Source organism: Dromaius novaehollandiae, chromosome 6 (genome assembly GCF_036370855.1).
Source record: "Dromaius novaehollandiae isolate bDroNov1 chromosome 6, bDroNov1.hap1, whole genome shotgun sequence".
Classification (NCBI taxonomy): domain Eukaryota; kingdom Metazoa; phylum Chordata; class Aves; order Casuariiformes; family Dromaiidae; genus Dromaius; species Dromaius novaehollandiae.
This window is the reverse complement of record NC_088103.1, coordinates 43,899,143-43,917,765: the sequence shown is the minus strand read 5'-3', so window position 1 is coordinate 43,917,765 and position 18,623 is coordinate 43,899,143. Positions and strand designations below refer to the sequence as shown.

The 18,623-nt window shown below is 38.1% G+C and overlaps 1 protein-coding gene across 9 annotated transcripts in view; it reads left to right on the top strand.

Moving 5' to 3' along the window:
* FGFR2 (fibroblast growth factor receptor 2) overlaps positions 1–15,882 on the top strand; it is an 88,383-nt gene extending 72,501 nt beyond the window's left edge. For all 9 annotated transcript variants that reach the window (XM_064514324.1, XM_064514322.1, XM_064514323.1 and 6 more), the window contains 8 exons: positions 803–924; positions 1,554–1,664; positions 2,339–2,529; positions 5,779–5,901; positions 7,225–7,295; positions 9,270–9,407; positions 10,222–10,327; positions 14,146–15,882. In XM_064514324.1, coding sequence (XP_064370394.1) covers positions 803–924; positions 1,554–1,664; positions 2,339–2,529; positions 5,779–5,901; positions 7,225–7,295; positions 9,270–9,407; positions 10,222–10,327; positions 14,146–14,310 — 1,027 coding nt within the window. In that variant the 3' untranslated portion in view covers positions 14,311–15,882. The remainder of the gene's footprint in view (positions 1–802; positions 925–1,553; positions 1,665–2,338; positions 2,530–5,778; positions 5,902–7,224; positions 7,296–9,269; positions 9,408–10,221; positions 10,328–14,145) is intronic.
* Positions 15,883–18,623: the final 2,741 nt, after the last annotated feature.

The window sequence follows — 18,623 nt, the reverse complement described above, 5'->3', positions numbered from 1 at the left end:
TCATCATCCACAACAAAGAAGGATGGGTGTGATAATTACCCACAGCTGTGCCTAAACATGGGGTCTCCTGGGCTGCGCTCTCTGCCCTGTCTAAGCCCTTTGGCTCAGGAGATTGTTAGGCAAATGTTCAAGGCCCACATCTCCAAACACAAAGTGGGAATATTCATTTGGATCTAAAATTAAGCTATCTGAAAGAATGTTTGGATGTTTCCTTTCTGTCTGCCCTGTTCCGTTATATCACAGGAGCTAGTGCTATTTCAGACATCCCTCTGGTTTTGATACCACCCTTTACAACACAAATCATCAGCTGCCTGAAAGCATACACATGGCAACACACACAAAGAAACCTTTCTTTCATCTCCTTGCAGTCTACATGAAAAAGGAGAAAAATGGCCGTATTACAATGACATGAAAAGCTTGTGTGTTGTTGGCTATTCTGACATCCTGAATTTTAGTTGCAGTCTTATGCTTTTCAAAAGCTGTGTTCCTCTGTGTTGTGTGCTGTGCATATCTGACCAGCTAGCCATCAAATATAGCCTCTGTTATTACGAGGAGGAGGAGAGGTTAAAAGCTGGATTTAGTAACTGATTTGCCTGTATTAGATGCTCACTATACTGTCACTAAGAAAACATACTACAGTGTGCGTGAAAACCAGTGTGCACCAAGAGTCTCATTAGTTCCATATGATAAATGCTTCATGCTACAGCAAGTTGTTGAAAGCTTTTTATATTTAGCTCTGGAATTTCACTGGCTACATCCTTTCACCAGATGCTGTGTGTTAATCCCCTGTTTACACCTCTAGGCTGACGTTGGGTAAGCCCCTTGGGGAAGGTTGCTTTGGGCAAGTTGTCATGGCTGAAGCAGTGGGAATTGACAAAGACAGGCCAAAAGAGGCAGTGACTGTGGCAGTGAAGATGTTGAAAGGTAAGAAAATTGGCTTATTAGGGATCAAGATGGGTGAGGTGGTGGCTTTTATCCACAGAAAGTTTCTTTTGTGGCATCTGAGCTCTGTCATTGTGGGGGGTCAAAGTGCACATAGTTGACCTCAGCCTTCAGCAGTTTGTGGTGTAAATCTGGGTCCTTGACAGCCTGTTTATCTTTAGTAGTGCATATTTGCAAGCTAATAGAGGTATTAGAAGTCTCTGGGTCTTTCTGCTTTTAGTTTTGTTCACAGCAGAGGTTGTCAATATGTAGATCCTAGTCCATTTGCTCCAGGTCGTAGGTGCCTATTTATTTTGAATTTAATTGTAAGGTTAATTTTTAGGATAGATATAGTTATTAGTTGTTTGATAGTTAAAGACAATATATTTTGTCTCGTATTAATGTGTTGCTTCAACATATGATATGACTGAAGAACTGGTTAGTCCATCAAAGAGACTGAGACTACTGTTTATTAGGACATATCATATGACTTTGCATAACATACAATGTATACTGGAAAGCAAATCCCATATTCTGCATTTCAAAGCACACGTTTTACACCAGCTGGTGAGCCTTAGTAAAGTTCAAGCTGGAATACTGGAAAATGTGAACTGAACTTGTGTCTTGTACAGATGATGCTACAGAAAAAGATCTATCCGACCTTGTGTCAGAGATGGAGATGATGAAGATGATTGGGAAGCATAAAAATATCATCAATCTCCTTGGAGCCTGTACCCAGGATGGTGAGTAGAGAGAAGAAAGTAAGCCAGGACTTTCAGACGGGTCTTCAAAAGTCTCATTAATCATCATTTTTCAGGAGTTTTTAAGGAAACAGTCATGCTGTGATGGGATTTTAGATATTTCCCTAGCTTAGCAGCAATATTTTAACTTCTGTCTCTGATTATAAAGATGCATTACAGCTTTAATATGAGAAAGGGTAGTATATCATATGAAAACTCTCTAATCTCTTGCTGTAGTGAAAATTGAAATTTTATAGTGGTTTTAGCCATGTTTGTCATTCTGAATTGTGTCAATCCTCCCTTAGTGAAACTTGTATCCCTTAAATTTGAAATGAGCAATTTTACTCTCTAAATGCCACAGTGTTTTTTCATGGCATTTTTGCATTGAAAATGCTTGCTTTTCAGAAGATGGCATAGTCTGGAAGGAATATGTGCTGGATTAGGATTTAGGTCCTTTCTATTGCCAATTGTAGCACTGCCACTATCCTGCTATGTAGCTTTGGGCTAGTCACTTAACAGTCATGACCTCCTTTTCTTTCAAGTCATGCTTACTGATTTCGGAGAAAGTAAATGAATTGAATTAATATGTGTTTATAAAGCACTAAAAGCTTCTTTACTTAAAATCATGTTACCTTTTGACCTTGTTCCAGTTTTCACACGGTTCTGTTTATCCAAAGGTCCATTGTACGTGATAGTAGAATATGCTTCCAAAGGAAACCTGCGTGAGTACCTGCGAGCACGCCGCCCACCTGGAATGGAGTATTCATTTGACATTAACAGGGTACCAGAAGAACAGATGACATTCAAAGACTTAGTGTCTTGCACATACCAGCTGGCAAGAGGCATGGAGTACTTGGCTTCGCAGAAAGTAGGTAGAACTCAGCAAATATTGCACAAAGCACTTGGTACATATTTGTTTGGCACTTTTTTAGTTGAGGTTTGTTCTCATCCCATTTATGTAAAGAATTTGCTGAGAGAATGACCTTTTCCCAATGAGTTGCATGATCCATGCCCTTGAAGATCAGTGGAAAAACTCATACACAATGTTTCATACTTCTGTTTAACAACATTGCCAGAATTGATCATTTCTGGTAAATATGAATATATATCTGCACTTTGAATTCATAACACAGGTGGTCACTTGAGTATACAAGTCACACTGCTTCATCCTGGAGACAAGGCACCATTTGCTTTCTATTTCCTGTCAAATCTACTGAATCAGCTCACATAGTGGTGTAAAGTAAATTTATTCAGTTACTGAAAGGATTTAAGGAATGATAACAAAGTTGAAAAGATGACTAGATACCTGGGCAGAAATTGTGAACAGAATAGGCAAAAATAAACACAGTAAATTAGTCACTTTAATTATGCACTTTACTTTGTCAGGAGAGCAAGCTTGTTGAAAAAACTAATTTATTCTTTCATGTACCTAGACACTTATTCTTCAAATTTTCTTCAAACATTTCTTCATCCAGTATCTTGATTAAATTATGATTATGAAACCTTAAATAGCTGTGTATAACTAACTCTCTAAACGTATCGTGGCTGTGTGGAAGACAGTCATGGATACCGTGGGTGGTGTTTGGACCTAGTGTCTATTGCAGACCACTGGATATTGGTGCTAATATTTCCTGCAAGGTGCTGAGTGTTTAGGGGGATTTATAGTGACTTCTGGTTGTGTCCACTCCTGAGTATGGAGTTGTTTATAATCAAAGAAGAGAGCTGAGTGTAAGCCTTTGATCCCTGTGTGTACACAGGACACAAAGTCATGGCTTTTCATTGCTTTTCTGTGCTTGTAGAGATTGGGGGGCAGAATCGAGGTCGAATTTTGCTTTTATTCTTATGTTTTGACACACTAATTATCTGTGCAGTAGGGGAGACAGAAAGGCATGCATGACACCAAGAGGAAATGGAGAAAGCGTGGGTATCCTACTAGGTAAACCATGTAGAATATCTCTTTCTAAGATTAATGAAACACTGGCTTGGCAATGAGCCCCTGTCCCAGGAAAAAAGACCTGTTGTGAAAGAAAAAAACAAATCTTTTGATTGGCAAATCTTGAGCAAAAGTGTTGACCGGAGAAGGTCTGAAGTGCTATTGTAGGACACTGTCAAGAAGGCTGTGCTCATCCAGATGCACACAGCAGAGTCATTTCATCCTGATCCAGTCCCCTTCCAAAAACACTTGTTCAGTGCAGTGCTGACCTTGAATGTAGGACACTGCACAAGGCAAAGCAAAGAGGTAACGCAAAACTGTGCATTCCAGTTCTTCAAATCGCTCACCATTTATGTTTGTATTTCACTGTTTTTTCTCTCCTTAGGGAGCCATTTATTGAGCTGGAATAATAAAAGTGCTGGTCTTCTCACAGTATTTCCACCATTCAGGAACTGAAATACCGTGAGAAGACTAGTTTTCTTGCTATTTCAATCCAGTAAATGGCTGAGACGTAAAAAAAAAAAATCACAAAAAATATAAATGCAAATACATCCATCTCAGAATGTAACTTTAATATGTAAAAAAAGAGCTTTGGTTGTCTACTCCAATTTTTACCTTTAAGCAAATGGGACATTGCAAATGGTACCTTGCAAATGGGATACCGTTTCTAAGTTGCATGGATGCTTTTTAAAACTTTTGTGATGTGTCCTCTTCAATATTCCAGTATGGCGCAGGAATCACAGGGGCACTCCAGATACAGGTGGTTGGCCCAGATCACTGCAAAGGGAGAGCAAATCATTAGGGCAAGAGAGTCAGTTATAACCTGTCAGATATGGAAATTAATAATGGACCTATTTTGGAGACAGGAAGAGCCTCATTTGCAAAGCTGCAGGGTATGAGAAAGCACAAATACACTGACAGGAGATTCAGTCTGAGTCACACGGAGGGGTTGCAGGCTGTTTGAGATGCTCTGTGGTAGGACCTGCTGGGGTAGCATCCCCAGCTGTCTGCCACTCTGGAAACGCACAGATCTGCTGGAGATGCTGTATTATCCCTGTCTGTCCCACCAAGACACCTTGGATATCATAGGGCATCTCACATAATATCAGGTACCCTTATTTGGGCACCTGAACTGAGTTCTCAGAGCATGTTTTGCAAGGTGTGAGAACACAGACAGGGGAAGTAGGAAGGATGGCCTATGTTATTTCTGCTACCATTGCTTTGCTGATGCTGAATTGGAAGCCTAATTTGGTGCTGAAAGCATGTCCTGCGTACATGAATGCATTGCTGGAGCAGTTTTTTCTTCACAGTTGCCCTAGGCTAACCCAGTGCAGAGCAGAAACTCTGTAGACTTGTTTTATCCATGAAGGATAAGAGATCTCTGAAAGTTACTGGGGCAAGTTACAATTCAAGAGAGAAACTGGCTGTTGTAAAAATTTTAATTTGTAGTGGTTGGGGCTGGCATGCCTGTGCACATGCTGAAATAAGGAGGACACATAAAGCATAACCCAAAATTGAGGGGGAAAAAAAGGATATCTAACTTGGAAAGAAGTAAGATATCCTGGGGAGGATTCCAAATGCACCTTGTATTACTCCTACTGAGGCTGCTTGAACATAGGAGTGGTACCAAAAGTAGTCACAACTTCCTTTCAGTGTCGAGAATATCCGTTGCAAATGTTCAGGAGAATGCTGATACAAAGAAAACATTCTGAGGAGATAAAGTTTTTAGTTTCACTGTCAAATCTGTTTAAAAAGCAAACAGTGCAGCCCGGGTTATATTTTTTTCAAAATTAAGCTGCTGCAGTCCTATGGTTGAAGTAAATACACACACCCTAGACTTCTGGTTTAAAATTATATACTGTAGATGTATCTCATATTAAGATCTTTCTTATTAAAAATGGTTGCACTGATCCAGACTGTCAGGTTTTAGCTCTGTTGATCCAGTATAATTTGAGAAGCAACATCATAAAGCACTCATTAACAGTGTTTATGATGAAAATGCTGCAATACTTGTACGGAGGCATGTGTAGCAAAGCGTGAATCACAACAGCTTGGGACACTCTGATCACCACCCAAGCCTTCAGCCTTAGCAAAATATAAGTCTTAGAAAAGCAGGCTTTTCTAAGGTTTAGAAATAATTTCAGCCATTTGTTTCAGTGGGATTTTTCTTTTCTTTCTTTTCAGTGTATCCATCGAGACTTAGCTGCAAGAAATGTTTTGGTAACTGAAAATAATGTGATGAAAATAGCGGACTTTGGTTTAGCCAGAGACATCAACAATATAGATTATTATAAAAAGACTACTAATGTAAGTGGATGGTTTTTTTATCTCTGGAAACAAGTGTTTCATTCAGGGTTCACTTCAAAACTGTGATTATAATCCTAATGGACTTCTTGCACAGCAGCCTAACTTTTAATCACAGAAAGAAAACAGGGATTAAGGACATAAGCATTTCTATCCCCTCTTACAGTGACAGTTAGTTAAAAAGATAACCAAAGAGACTATTTGTTTTATGATTTATTATAAATGATAAAATGTAAGCATTTATTTTACATGTTCTTGACTCTGATCATTTGAAATATGTGGAAATATTCCTTTTGATTCCAGCTGCCTTTTTTCTTTTTTTAACCAGGCCTATGATCTTGAGAAACACTGTATAAGCAGTAATAGCAAAAACCACAGTAAAAATCCTAGTTGTGTGTGGTAGTGTCACATATAGCTTTATGTGTTTTGCCTGTACTTGATTGTAAAGAAATTACTGCAGTAGTATCAAAGACGGGCTATAAGTTGAGAAAATTGGTTTTATGTTTCAAATATAGCTGTTGATTTGGGGTGCCTGGTTTTGAACACCTTACACCTCATTCTGAGAGAGCCTGATTAACTGCATTTGTTTTTTGATGGGAACTTTGAAGAACTCTTTCAAGTCATCAGACTTTATTAATATTTGTACAAAATATTAATTATTATTATCAATCGTGTTAAGTGGCTTATCTGTGAAAATAAAGCACTATTAATGGCATTTTAATGGTAACATCTGAATCTGCACACCTGCAAAAAGGCAGAGCAACCAGGTATAGGTAGGTTGGCACGGGAGGGAGTTGAACCCACTTCGTATCAAATTTAGTGTGATTCCTGGGCTCCGAGCAGAGCAGAATTTCTGTGCAAAGCAGCAGGCATTTGTGACTGTGCAAGCTTTGGGCCACTGCAAAAGGCTGAACAGCAGGACAAAATTCTCGAGTTTAGTGACCAGCTTAGTGTTGTAGGCAGGCCTATTTTTCAGAGAATTATTGAGATTTTTGTCTTTAAAGAACCATAGTGGAATGATCTTTTCCACGTTGATCTCCTTACCCTATTGTCCTTCTAGCAAGCAATCTGGGGACTTTTGGGGGAGCCCTCTGTGCTTTTAATTTTATCTTAAATGTTTATATCAATTTCCCTACTGTCTTTAGCCCATTTTACTTTTATTTTTTCTGAAAAATTTAAAGGTAAATTATGTGCTGGTTTGCCTTAGCAGGCTGATCTCTGAGAACTGATTTATCTTAAAAATTCAATGTTGAAATCATCCCATAAATTGCTGCCATTGTAATGAATTAATTTTTTCATTCCTTCTCTTCCCCTCCAAATTTGTAGGGACGGCTTCCTGTAAAGTGGATGGCTCCAGAAGCTCTGTTTGACAGAGTTTACACGCATCAAAGTGATGTGTAAGCAACTTTATTTGAATGTTTTTTGGAAAGGTGGGAATGGGAGTTCTTTTGGTTTGAATTTCTTAAAGTTTGGGATATCTTTAAATGTATTTTCTTGTTGTCCTTTACCTTTAAGCATTTTCATTCTGTGTTTCACATATTAATAGATGGAACAGGACATGCCCTTAGAAAGTGAGGATTTTATGGTAGACTGCTAACCAGTGCTCTGTTACTAATCTGCCCAGCTTCAAAGCACATGAAAGGTGGAAAATGCTAACCTCCTTCTGTCAGTGCGGAAGTTTCCCCCCTTGAACTTATTTACGGATGTGCAGCTACAAAGAGTCTATCTAATTTGCTTGGCTTTTGGCATATTCTGGACTTCCTTCAGGTTTAAAAAAGAAAGAAAGAAAAAGAAAGAAAGAAGAGAAAGATCCTGAAAATTCTTGTCAAAATTTGTTCTAATATTAGATACAGTAAAGCATAGAATAGACATACTAGAAAAATTTTCTCTGATTTTAGAAACATTGCTCCTTCCCAGCAGTATTTCGCGTTAAGAGTAGGAAATCATTGGACTCTGACACTTCAAAATCTTTTAATGTGTGCACAGTGTAGCTGGCTGATGCAACCTCTCAGGATTTATTCTGCTTCCTATTAAAGTTTCCTAGGCCGATCAACAGTACTCACATGTACTGAACTTTAAGTAGATGTGTATTTTTTATGCAGTGCAGATGAAGACCTCATGTTTTCTGTTTCTCCAAGAGAAGCTGTTAACTGGAAAGGGCTGGATGCTTCCCAGGGCAGGTGTAAAAGCTTATGCATGTCAGTGGAGGGTTAACATGAAAAAGAGCAGGGTGGAGAAAATAATAGAGGGGATCTCCTCCTTTAGTCAGAGTGCTCTTCCCAAGGTCCTCTCTCCTTGGGACAAGCAGTTACTCAGGCTTTTCCTTCAATCTTTACATTTACAAAGGGAACTATATACACAGGTTAAGGGTAGATCAAGCTTAATTTTAAAAATAACACCATAGCAAGATATTTAAGCGAATGTGAAGTAAACTACTTCACTGGTTCAGGGCTGAAAGTCAGCCTGAGCTCCTCAACAGCCACAGAGCATAACAATTCCAGTGCTGGAACTTTGAGGCTCTTGGCCCCGTGGTGGCTTTGAAGACTGCTAAAGATAATATTATTGCAAGTTTGTGCAAACAGTTTACTGCTGTAAAGCTAGGAGAGCTGCAGAGAAGTTTGGGAGCCAGTGCAGGCTTTGTGCTATTGCTCACCTGGCAGAGCAGCCTGCCAAAGAGCCACAGCTTGCCAGCAAGACATGATGAGGCAAGCTCTGAAGGAGATGGCAGCAGGCAGGCAGAACTGGCTGAAAATTACCCTCCTTTGTTTCCTGACAGAAATTATTCAAACAGAGCAGACTGATGCAAAATATTTTTGTTTTCAACAACCTTCTTTTTCCAAAATATCCCACCACATAATTACAAACCAGCTTAGCTGTGTGAATGTTCTGTAAATAATTAAACTGTGAAGATGCAGTTCTTTGCAGTAGCCTTGGAAACTTGGGTGCTTGGAGCACACCAGACAAAGGCTAGGAATGTGTTTGTGATCATGCTCAGGTCAGTCCTTATTCAATGTGCTGTTGGTGCACCCGATGCACTTCATGGCTTGATGTCCCACTGGAGTCTGTCAGAGATGAGCAGGTGCATGAAGATAAGCTTAAATCTCTTTGAGATTGTGATTGGCAACTGGTCTGGGGACAATCTGGGACTAGATCCTGATGCGCTTCTTTCCTACTGAGTAAACCCACCAGGAGTAGTGCATATAACAAAATAGGATAGATTAGTCTGTCAAACTGGCAGAGTCTGGCTCTTAAGCAGACGGGACTTACTTATGAAGTAGCAAGACACTACTTTTTGCATGTCTGCTGGAAGCATCTTTGCTTTCAACATTAAAACAGATTTAATAGTGCACTGTTTTGTCTTTGTTCTGCAGATGGTCCTTTGGTGTATTAATGTGGGAGATCTTCACCTTAGGAGGATCACCCTACCCAGGAATTCCGGTGGAGGAACTTTTTAAGCTGCTTAAAGAAGGGCACCGAATGGATAAACCTGCCAACTGCACCAATGAGCTGTAAGGAACCTTATTTGCTGTATGAGGATTGAGAGGCACAAACTGTGCTGAATTCACACAATTGATGCTACCCCAGGCAGAATGTAAAAATTTCAGAGTTACTTGGCTCTAGAATCCTGCATATATGTGCATATAGATACATGAAGAAAAGGTATGAAGAGGTCTTGAGGAAATGTTTGACAGAGGATAATTTACACACCCTGCTGTGGTCCCACTGAAAAAAGAAGAGAATCTACAAGCCAGTCTTTGTCAGTGGTTTTACAGCAATATTTATCTTATTTTAATCTCATCAGTGGAAAGGCTCTTAAATGATGGTACACAGACCACTAATAGTATGTAAGCTACATCGCACTAGTTTTGTACACAACAAAATACATTGGGAAGCTTCTCCTTTAACACAACATTATCCACTGGTGACAATAAGAGAGTGTTTTCACTTTCTGATATTTGAGTATGGCTTTGACTATTTCCCCATTTTAATTTCTTGACTTCACAAAGGCCGTTGTCTCTACCATAACAAATGTAATGAAATGAAATGAAATACCATTGAAATTGCTGGGACAGAAAAAAGCTATGGAGTCTTGTCCACAAAGATGTAATTTAGGAACTGGGCAAGAAGAGATACAAGAATAGAAATGCACCTGCGACAGAAGTGAGGGCATTTCTCGGTTTATAGGACAACGGTTGGTCCATGAGTAGGACTGTGGGGTGCTCGCTGTGTTACTTATGATGAATAACAGTGTCTGTATATGAAAAGGTATATGAGAACGACATGTAATTTTAATTAACCCAAGGAAGTGTTTGTTTATTACAGCTATATGATGATGAGAGATTGCTGGCATGCTGTGCCTTCACAGAGACCAACTTTTAAACAGTTGGTGGAAGACTTGGATCGAATTCTTACTCTCACAACTAATGAGGTAGGTAAATTGTTTCTCTTCATAAGCTGCAGATCAGGACATATGGTTCAGGAGACAGATGGAATTTATTCATTTACGAAATACTGCTCTAGTTCTCTTGTTGTCCTGTTCATCACTGTCCTCCGAGGTTACATGCAGCTGAACTATCTATCCTATGAAATCCTGGGTTTCTTGCCAACTTGCCTTGATTTATGTAACTAAACAGAAACACATCTTTAAAATGTTTTCATTTATTTCTCCTTGCATCTTTTGATGTTTTTAGCATGGCAGTATAGAGGGAATACACAAGGCGGGTTGGGAGGCAATGTTTATATTTCAACATGAGTTTTGTGTAAGGGAGGGAACTAGAGTTCATGGTGTTTTTCATTTATCAGATCAGTTTGATTCACAGCTATGATATCTAGGTCAGAAGACGAGTAATCGTCAATGGTAGATTTCAGATTATATGCCTGAAAGTGAATTAGGTTCACTGAAATAGCTCTCTGTGGAGGGAATGACGACCCACAGGGAGTGTAGGAACAGCCATTCAATTATCCAAAGGTCCTGCCTAACACTGCTTCAGGTAGGGATATATGAATGCAAAAAGGTTTTATGTGAACAGCATTCTTTCAGAGGTCTGAAATATTATTAGTCTTAACAGGGAACACACTGATTAGCATATTCACACTGGGATCATTTCTCCTATCAGTAAATCACAGGCATCTGTGGGGAAGTTCACACCAGTAATGGGAATGGTGATTCTTTTGGTAGAAACTTGTTTTGACAGAAAATGCTTGGTGTCCCAGAAATATTTTACAAATTCCTGTTTGTTCTGAGAAATGATACCTATAATGAAAAAAAGCAGAACAAAACACTTAAAGAAAAATGTCAGAATAACTTGTTTTGACCATTTCTAAAATTAAATTTTCTGATTTGATGTGATTTTAGGACTTACTTATGAGGGCAAAAAAGGTAGAAAAACATGTCTGGTTCCTTTTATGTAGATCCCCAACATTACCTCCTAATTTTTCAGAACTGCATAGGAAATAAAAGATCAATTGTTAAGCAGCTTTAGGGAAGCTTGCGTGCAATAAAGATGAGGGGGAATCTAATAAAGGGATGCCATTATTTAGGATGATCATTTTGCCAGTAGGGCAGACTAACCTTTCTGGTTGAAAAAGATCATTTGGCTTTGATAGTAGCTGTAATTTCTCTGGATTCTGTTTTTAAGGCTTATTCTGAAAAGTGGCACCTTCAAGAGTGGCTCAGAGATGACGCAGGAATATGTGCTCCCTACTGAGTCAGTAACATCACTTTATGTACCATTAACATTTTCCCCTCATCCAAGTACTGACTGGATCTTTTTCTGCCTAATTTATATATGATTTCACAAGACCAGTTGGAGGTGGGCTGGCTGCCACTGCTGAATGTTTGATGGCTTGGATTGGATATGCACTTGCACATTCAAGAGTGAGATTCTGGCCTACAACTCTGAGGATATTTCTTCCTTTCTTTTTTTCTTTCTTTCCTTTTCTTTTTTTTTTTTTTTTCTTTCTTTCTTACTCATCTTGCCTTCCCAATTCTGTATTGCTAATGGACCTGGAAGAATCTCAAAGGTAACCTGAAAAGGTCTTTCACATTATGTAAATTACCTTAGACTGGAATCACAGGAAAAAAGGATGGAAAAACCCTGGGAACTCATCTAGTCCAACCAATTGGTCTACAGCAGGATCAGCTATACCTTTGTCTTTCCTGACCGATGTTTACGTAACTTGTTCTTAAAGGTCTGCACTGTTGTAGTTCTGCATCGCCCCTCAACAACCTATTGCAGCATTTCATTAACATTACCTCTTGAAAGCTTTTCCTAATATCTAACCCTACTACATAAGACATTGCTTTTGTCCAATTTACCCTGGGCAAAGAGAGCAAATTATTTCACTCCTGTTTGCAGCACATTCTCTGTTCTCGAAAACTTGTCACGTTCTCACTCAGTGTCTTATGAGTGCTCCAGTTTGTCCCTTGGTCCTCCATAGCTTGTGGTTTTGAGGCCTCTGATTTTGGGTAATCTGCACAGTTTTCCTGATGTGCAGCTCTTTCGTGCATCTGTCTAACTGTGCTGCTTATCTGCTGCACAATGGCAAACATAGCAAACAACATGACAGTGTTAATATGGGGTCAACCTGGGTTGCCCTGAAACCTCAAAATTGCTATAGAATCTCATTCTGCATTTGTGCAAGTGATTATTACTGCATAAATGGTAGTCTTGCTCTTGTCCTTACTGAATCATCACCTATTACTTCAAAAGACCCAGCTGTCCATGTTTCACAGAGTATCTTGCAGTGTTTCCCAGAGCAGCATGGGATCATTGTGCAGAAGTCACTGGGGGTCAGCCTAATGGCTGTGTTTCATTATATCAACACAAGGAACTATCCTGATGCCGGAGGTGAGACCTTTTAGGCCCCTTTATGTGATTCTGGTCCTTTATGTTGGATAAAGAGGCTGGACAGGACATAAGAATCCCACCTTCAATACTGAATTCATAACTGAATTATTTGAAAGCTTTTGCTATGACAAGCCCTGTCTGAAATCTTCAAATACTGGAATACTTTCTTCTTCTATTCGTGTAGAAAGTACTTGATCTTTTCCGGTCACCTAATGTACCACATTCTGGTTCCCTAGTATATAAATACATGTCAAGATCATCCTCATGGGTCCTTTAAAAATCCGTTCTGCAAAATAGGAGTTAATCATAGATGCAAACTGCATTTTGCATCCTCTTTTGCTGCCTACTGTACTTGTCGGCATTTTAAAGCTTACATTTTTCCTCCCTTTTTAAAATGGTGACCACTTTTAAACTATAATATGGTAATGATTGAATTTCTGACTTAAGAAAATATGTTAACCAAAGAAGTAAATTACCCAAAACCTAAGTACAGCAGTATAAAATACTGACTGAGGTGGAAGACTTGTCTCGTCAGTATGATCATAACTTGTGGTTTAGCAAATGAAGAGATTGCATTTAAATGAATGCAGCTGCCCTTTAGAAGTTGAAAGAGAAGGAACATTTCAAGGGGAAAAATAACTTTATTCTCCTGCCAAAACTGTTGTTTCTAGCAAAAGAGCCATAACCCAAAACTTGGATTCAGCAGATATTATTTCCTTTTTTAATGACTGCTTTGGTCATGGCTACTCTGGCGCGCGCGTGCATACACACACACACACACACACACACACACACACACACACACACACACGCATGCGTGCGCTCACACACACACACACAGATGGAAAAAAATACATTGAAAAGAACCCCAATCCAGTGAACTTAATTTTTTGCTTTCAGCTTTTTTGCATATATGCCACTGCATGTTTAAACACAAATTTAATATCACAGAATATAAAACAGATATTCAAAATGACCAAAGGAATATAATATTGGAACTATCTATCCATCTCCAAATCATTACCATATGCTAAAGAAAAATGGTTCTATTTAGGTTGAAATTTCATTTTTATCATTGTAAGTGAAAAGTCCTCTTTTGATGTGGTTGGCATGTTTATTTCTACTGACACAGCTAATGCTGATGATGTTGGACTTCACAAAAGTACACTGTTACTGGTTTCTTTTTCTCCCTTTATTCAGGCTCCTTGAGTATTCCTTTTTTTATCAGATATTTAAGCACCAGGCAGTTTTGAATACACTAAAACTATAGAACTGACTGTCATTTTTTAACTGTTTTTTTGCCTACTGTATGACGAAGCCAAATCAGAGCAGTAGAAATATGTTATTGTCAATTTTGCATGTTATTTTAAAATGCAGTTTATTTCTTTTTTTACAGGAGTATCTGGACCTCAGTGGACCTCTCGAACAGTATTCACCTAGTTACCCTGATACTAGGAGTTCGTGTTCTTCAGGTGATGACTCTGTTTTTTCTCCTGATCCAATGCCTTATGAACCTTGTCTTCCCAAGTACCAACATATGAATGGCAGTGTTAAAACATGAGAAGAAACCATTCTTATTGTATAGAGGAATAAAGAAACAAGAACATCAAGCTACCTACCATATACAAAATGCAAAATCTTTTCTCCAGGACCTTAATGTTTCTGCTTGTACATATGAAATATGAAAAAAGAGAAAAAAAGAAAACTTGGAGGAAAACAGTCAGAACCTACATAAAGAATTTTATAATTTGCAACTTTTAAATACTCCCAACAAAGAAGAATGTTTATGAGCTGTGTCTAGATACCCATCACTATCAATTTTCTGGCTTACTGTAAGCTGCAACAGACTTTGTTTGTACAATGGACCAGTTGGACTTGAGGCAAAATCTGGGTCTGCCTTTCTTGTTTATTTTGTAATATTTGGAGAAAATATATGTTGGCACACACTTACAGAGCACAAATGCAGTATATAGGTGCTGGATGTATGTAAATATATTCAAAATATGTATAAATATATATATTATATATTTACAATGAATTATTTTTTGTATTGATTTAAAAATGGATGTCCCAATCCACCTAGCAAATTAGTCTCTTTTTTAACAGCTATTTGCTAAATGCTGTTCTTACACAGAATTCTTAATTTTCGCCATCCAAAGGTGGAAAATACTTTGCTTTCAGGGAAAATGGTATATCATTAATTTATTAACTAATTGGTAATGTACAAAACAATTAATCGTTTATAGGGTTGTTGTGTTTTTGTAATTTAAATGGCATTTCTATGCAGGCAGCACAGAGAACTAGTAGATATATTGCTCAGACTTTACTAGTTTTCAGATCTTTAAAGAAAGAAATATTTACAGTATATAAGTAATTTTGGGGAATTAAACTTTTGATTTGTTTATGTTAAAAAACCTTGGTGTCAGATGATTGTTCTTATCAAACTCAAATCCTTTAACAAGAAATTCTTTTATCCTCAACACCTGTCAACTTTAAGAATTTAACTCTTTAGCAGTGTTTCCCATGGCCAAAAGGCACAGCCATGCCACAAAAAAAGAAAAACTTATAATGGATTCCTAAAGTAAGGAAAGAAATTAATTTGTCTATAACCATAGCAAAATGCAGTGGTCTAAAAGGAGCTGAGCTTCTACCCTGCGTTGCACATGCATCAAATTAACTAGAATTCTTTTCACTGAGTTTGATAATATGTTCCAGATCTTTTGGCTTGGAATAGCCTTTTAGAATATCCCTCTACTGTAATTTAAATTAAAAAGAGAGGAGTTGTTATAATGACAATTTGCCATAGGAATATCAGCATCTTTTTAAGGGATTAATTCATGCTAACTCCAGTATGTCCTTCTGATCCATTCCATAACAGCAGGTATAGCACTGGCCTCTGCTAAAATGTCACTGTCATTTGTACTTTTTTACAGAAGTCTTGTGTTTTTACTTTCAGAACACTCACTAACTCTGATACAGCCATGCAATATGAATGCAAATTACACTGTTTTATGTGTTTTTAAAAAAATTGGGTAAAAGAAGTATTGAAATCTGTTAACTTTTGTACTGACAATAAAATGTTTCTACAGATATTAATGTTAAAATTATTACAAAATAAATGTCATGCAGCTTATTTTTCCTAATCCTTTGTGTCATACAAAATGGTTTCCTGGAGTTCAAGTGATGGAACACATCCAAAAATGCTTCCTTTTGGCTTTATCACAGATCCCGTATTACCAGTCTGTCCTTTCAGGAATGCTACTCTTGCCCCCATCTTATAAAATTTCTCCTCATGAGTGATATTGCTTATATAGATACAGTCTTTAGTGTTTGCAGGATAGGACACGAGCTTCCTGGAAAATGGTTTGAATGGTTTGAAGTGGTCACAGTACGGACGTAATATATATTCTCTCTTTTTTTTTAATGCAGTCAGACCGTATCCTTTCATCAGAGAATTTTCATATTCATATTGAGGATATAACAGTACCATTTGTGTAGGAGATTAAAGAAAAGCATAACAGATGGAAAGACAGTCATCGTGGAAAGAATATCAAAATCTTTTTTTTGCTTGAAAATAACCGAAAGAAAGACACAACAAAATAGCCAGTGCTTGAGAGAGAAATGAGAACTTTATGGTCACATTACTGTTCCAAATTAGCTAGAAAAGAACTGTCGAACCTGGTCTTCCCCACATCCTTTAAAAGTGCTCCAGCCACAAAACTATTGTTTGTCTGCTTTTCCTCTCTAATTTTTTCTGCTTTGACCAGAAATCCCATACCAATCCCAAGAAACTTTCTAAAAAAGTGCCTATGAAAGACTGGCATTTTCCAACTAAGCATTATCTGATTAAAAATTCCCAATGGCTTTACTAAAAAAATAATGATTCCCTTTCCCCATGGCATCTATTTCTATTAGCAGCAATGGTAGCTGCTGTCTGACCGAAACCACAACATTCTTAATGACACACTTCTGTTTTGAAGATGCTCTTAAAGGGTATCAAAAGATCTTGGGTCTTGTTCTGCTCAGATTGAAACATATTCAAAAACTCTTCACTACTTCCATGTCTTTTTAAGACAAAAGTGTGTAAAGACTCAGAAATGTAATGGAAAGGAGCTGTTAAATAACGTAGTGTGGTTATCCAGTCTTTGTTCCCAGTAGTTTATTTGCCTGTGCTTTGTTCATTTTTGTTTTAGCTAGATTTAGAGTTGTACCTTGGAGGTATACCACAACTTCACAAGTGTTGGCTGAAGTACAGTATTGCATTTTCCTAATTTTATAGTGTAGTTTGTGGATTAAGCTTTTATTCTTTCCTGCTATCTGAAGAATTTCATCTCCATTGCCTGCTGATTAATTTCCTTCTTTGAACACGGGTTCTCGGAGAGAACACAGCAGCAGCTTCTGTGGGAGAAGCAGAAAATTCTCTGCACTTAGAGTTGCAAGAGAAAATAAAAATGTGAGACGTATACTTTATTGCTGGGACTGCCATGGGCTCTTTCATGAGAGGAAGGGGTCAGGAATTTGGACTGCTATCTCGTCTGAAAGTAATGATGCCGTTAACATGTTGCATTAATTTTGTACTAATAAAGAGTAGTGTTACATCAGGAAATGACTTTATATTGATGTAAATAGTGAGGATTATGTCCTGTGTATGATCATTCTTTTCTCCAGCCTCTAATTGTTTCTTGTTTCCCATTTAAGTATTTATTCAAATCAACTTTGCATAACATATGAGAAAATACGGGTGTAAAAAACAGGTTTATTATGGCCCAAGTCTATAAATGGTTTACATTCCCTGTTTTGTTTTTGTTTCACTTTTTTGCTGCAATATAACATATAGCATGGGCTATATACCTCAAATAAGAAGACAGCTTTTATTCTATCATTTTATCTATTGAGCTGATATCATTCAATACCTGTTTTGTCATATATTTATGAAAGAGTTGACTTTTCTGAGTTTCAAAGTTGTCAAAGGACAAATAGGTTTACTGTTTTATTTTTGGAAATAACATGAGCAAAACTGTGCAGACAATCTAGTAATTTTCATGTCTATCTGTGAAAGGCTATTCAGAGAAGAGCACCACAGAAATCTGAGGTCTGGAGACCATCTTTTTACTGAAAGATTCAATGATATCAGTGTAATTAGAAAGTTGAGCTGTCTTGAATAGGGCGTATGCTGTTGGAATAAAATACCTTTTGATAATAAAGAGCTCTATTCCATACAAGACATTCCAGATGCAGTGCCTAAAAGGCAGAGCAAGACACACACCAGCTAGGTGGAAGGTGCATTGTTGTAATGGTAAAAGTGTTAAAAAGACAGTATAGGAAGAGCATACCAACAGATGCACCTTTTTTTAAAAAATTTTTTATTTCCATCACTCTGCATCGTCTACATAAGATAGCACTGGCTGGTGTGAGCTTGACCCCACTTGGAGCAAACATGGAGCAAACATGCTGTCCTGTGGCTCAACTCGAAGCTCCCCAAAGTACGCAGCCGAGCTGCAGCAGCACCGCTGCCCACACTGGTCAGCCCTCCTGGGATGCGTGTGAGGGTTCATGCTTGGCGGTGCAGTCATGTACCCTTGCAGTGTTTTAAGTCGTTGTGGGCCACTTTTTAGAAGATACTCTGTTGGTCAAACAGAAACTAGAAATGAGGCTCACGGTAAGATTCGAAGGCAAGCAAATCCAGGAATCAGGTGAGCTGATTGATTGTAATATTTCTTTTTACCTTCAAAGTTTGTGATGGGAAAGCGCCTATCACTCAGGTCCTTAATGGCAAGTTTTGGACCTTTCAGTAGCCCAGGAAATTTCAATTAGGTACATTAAGTGGCTGCTTAGATCAGTGTGTGACAATATTTTCTTTGTCATTGTTAAGGA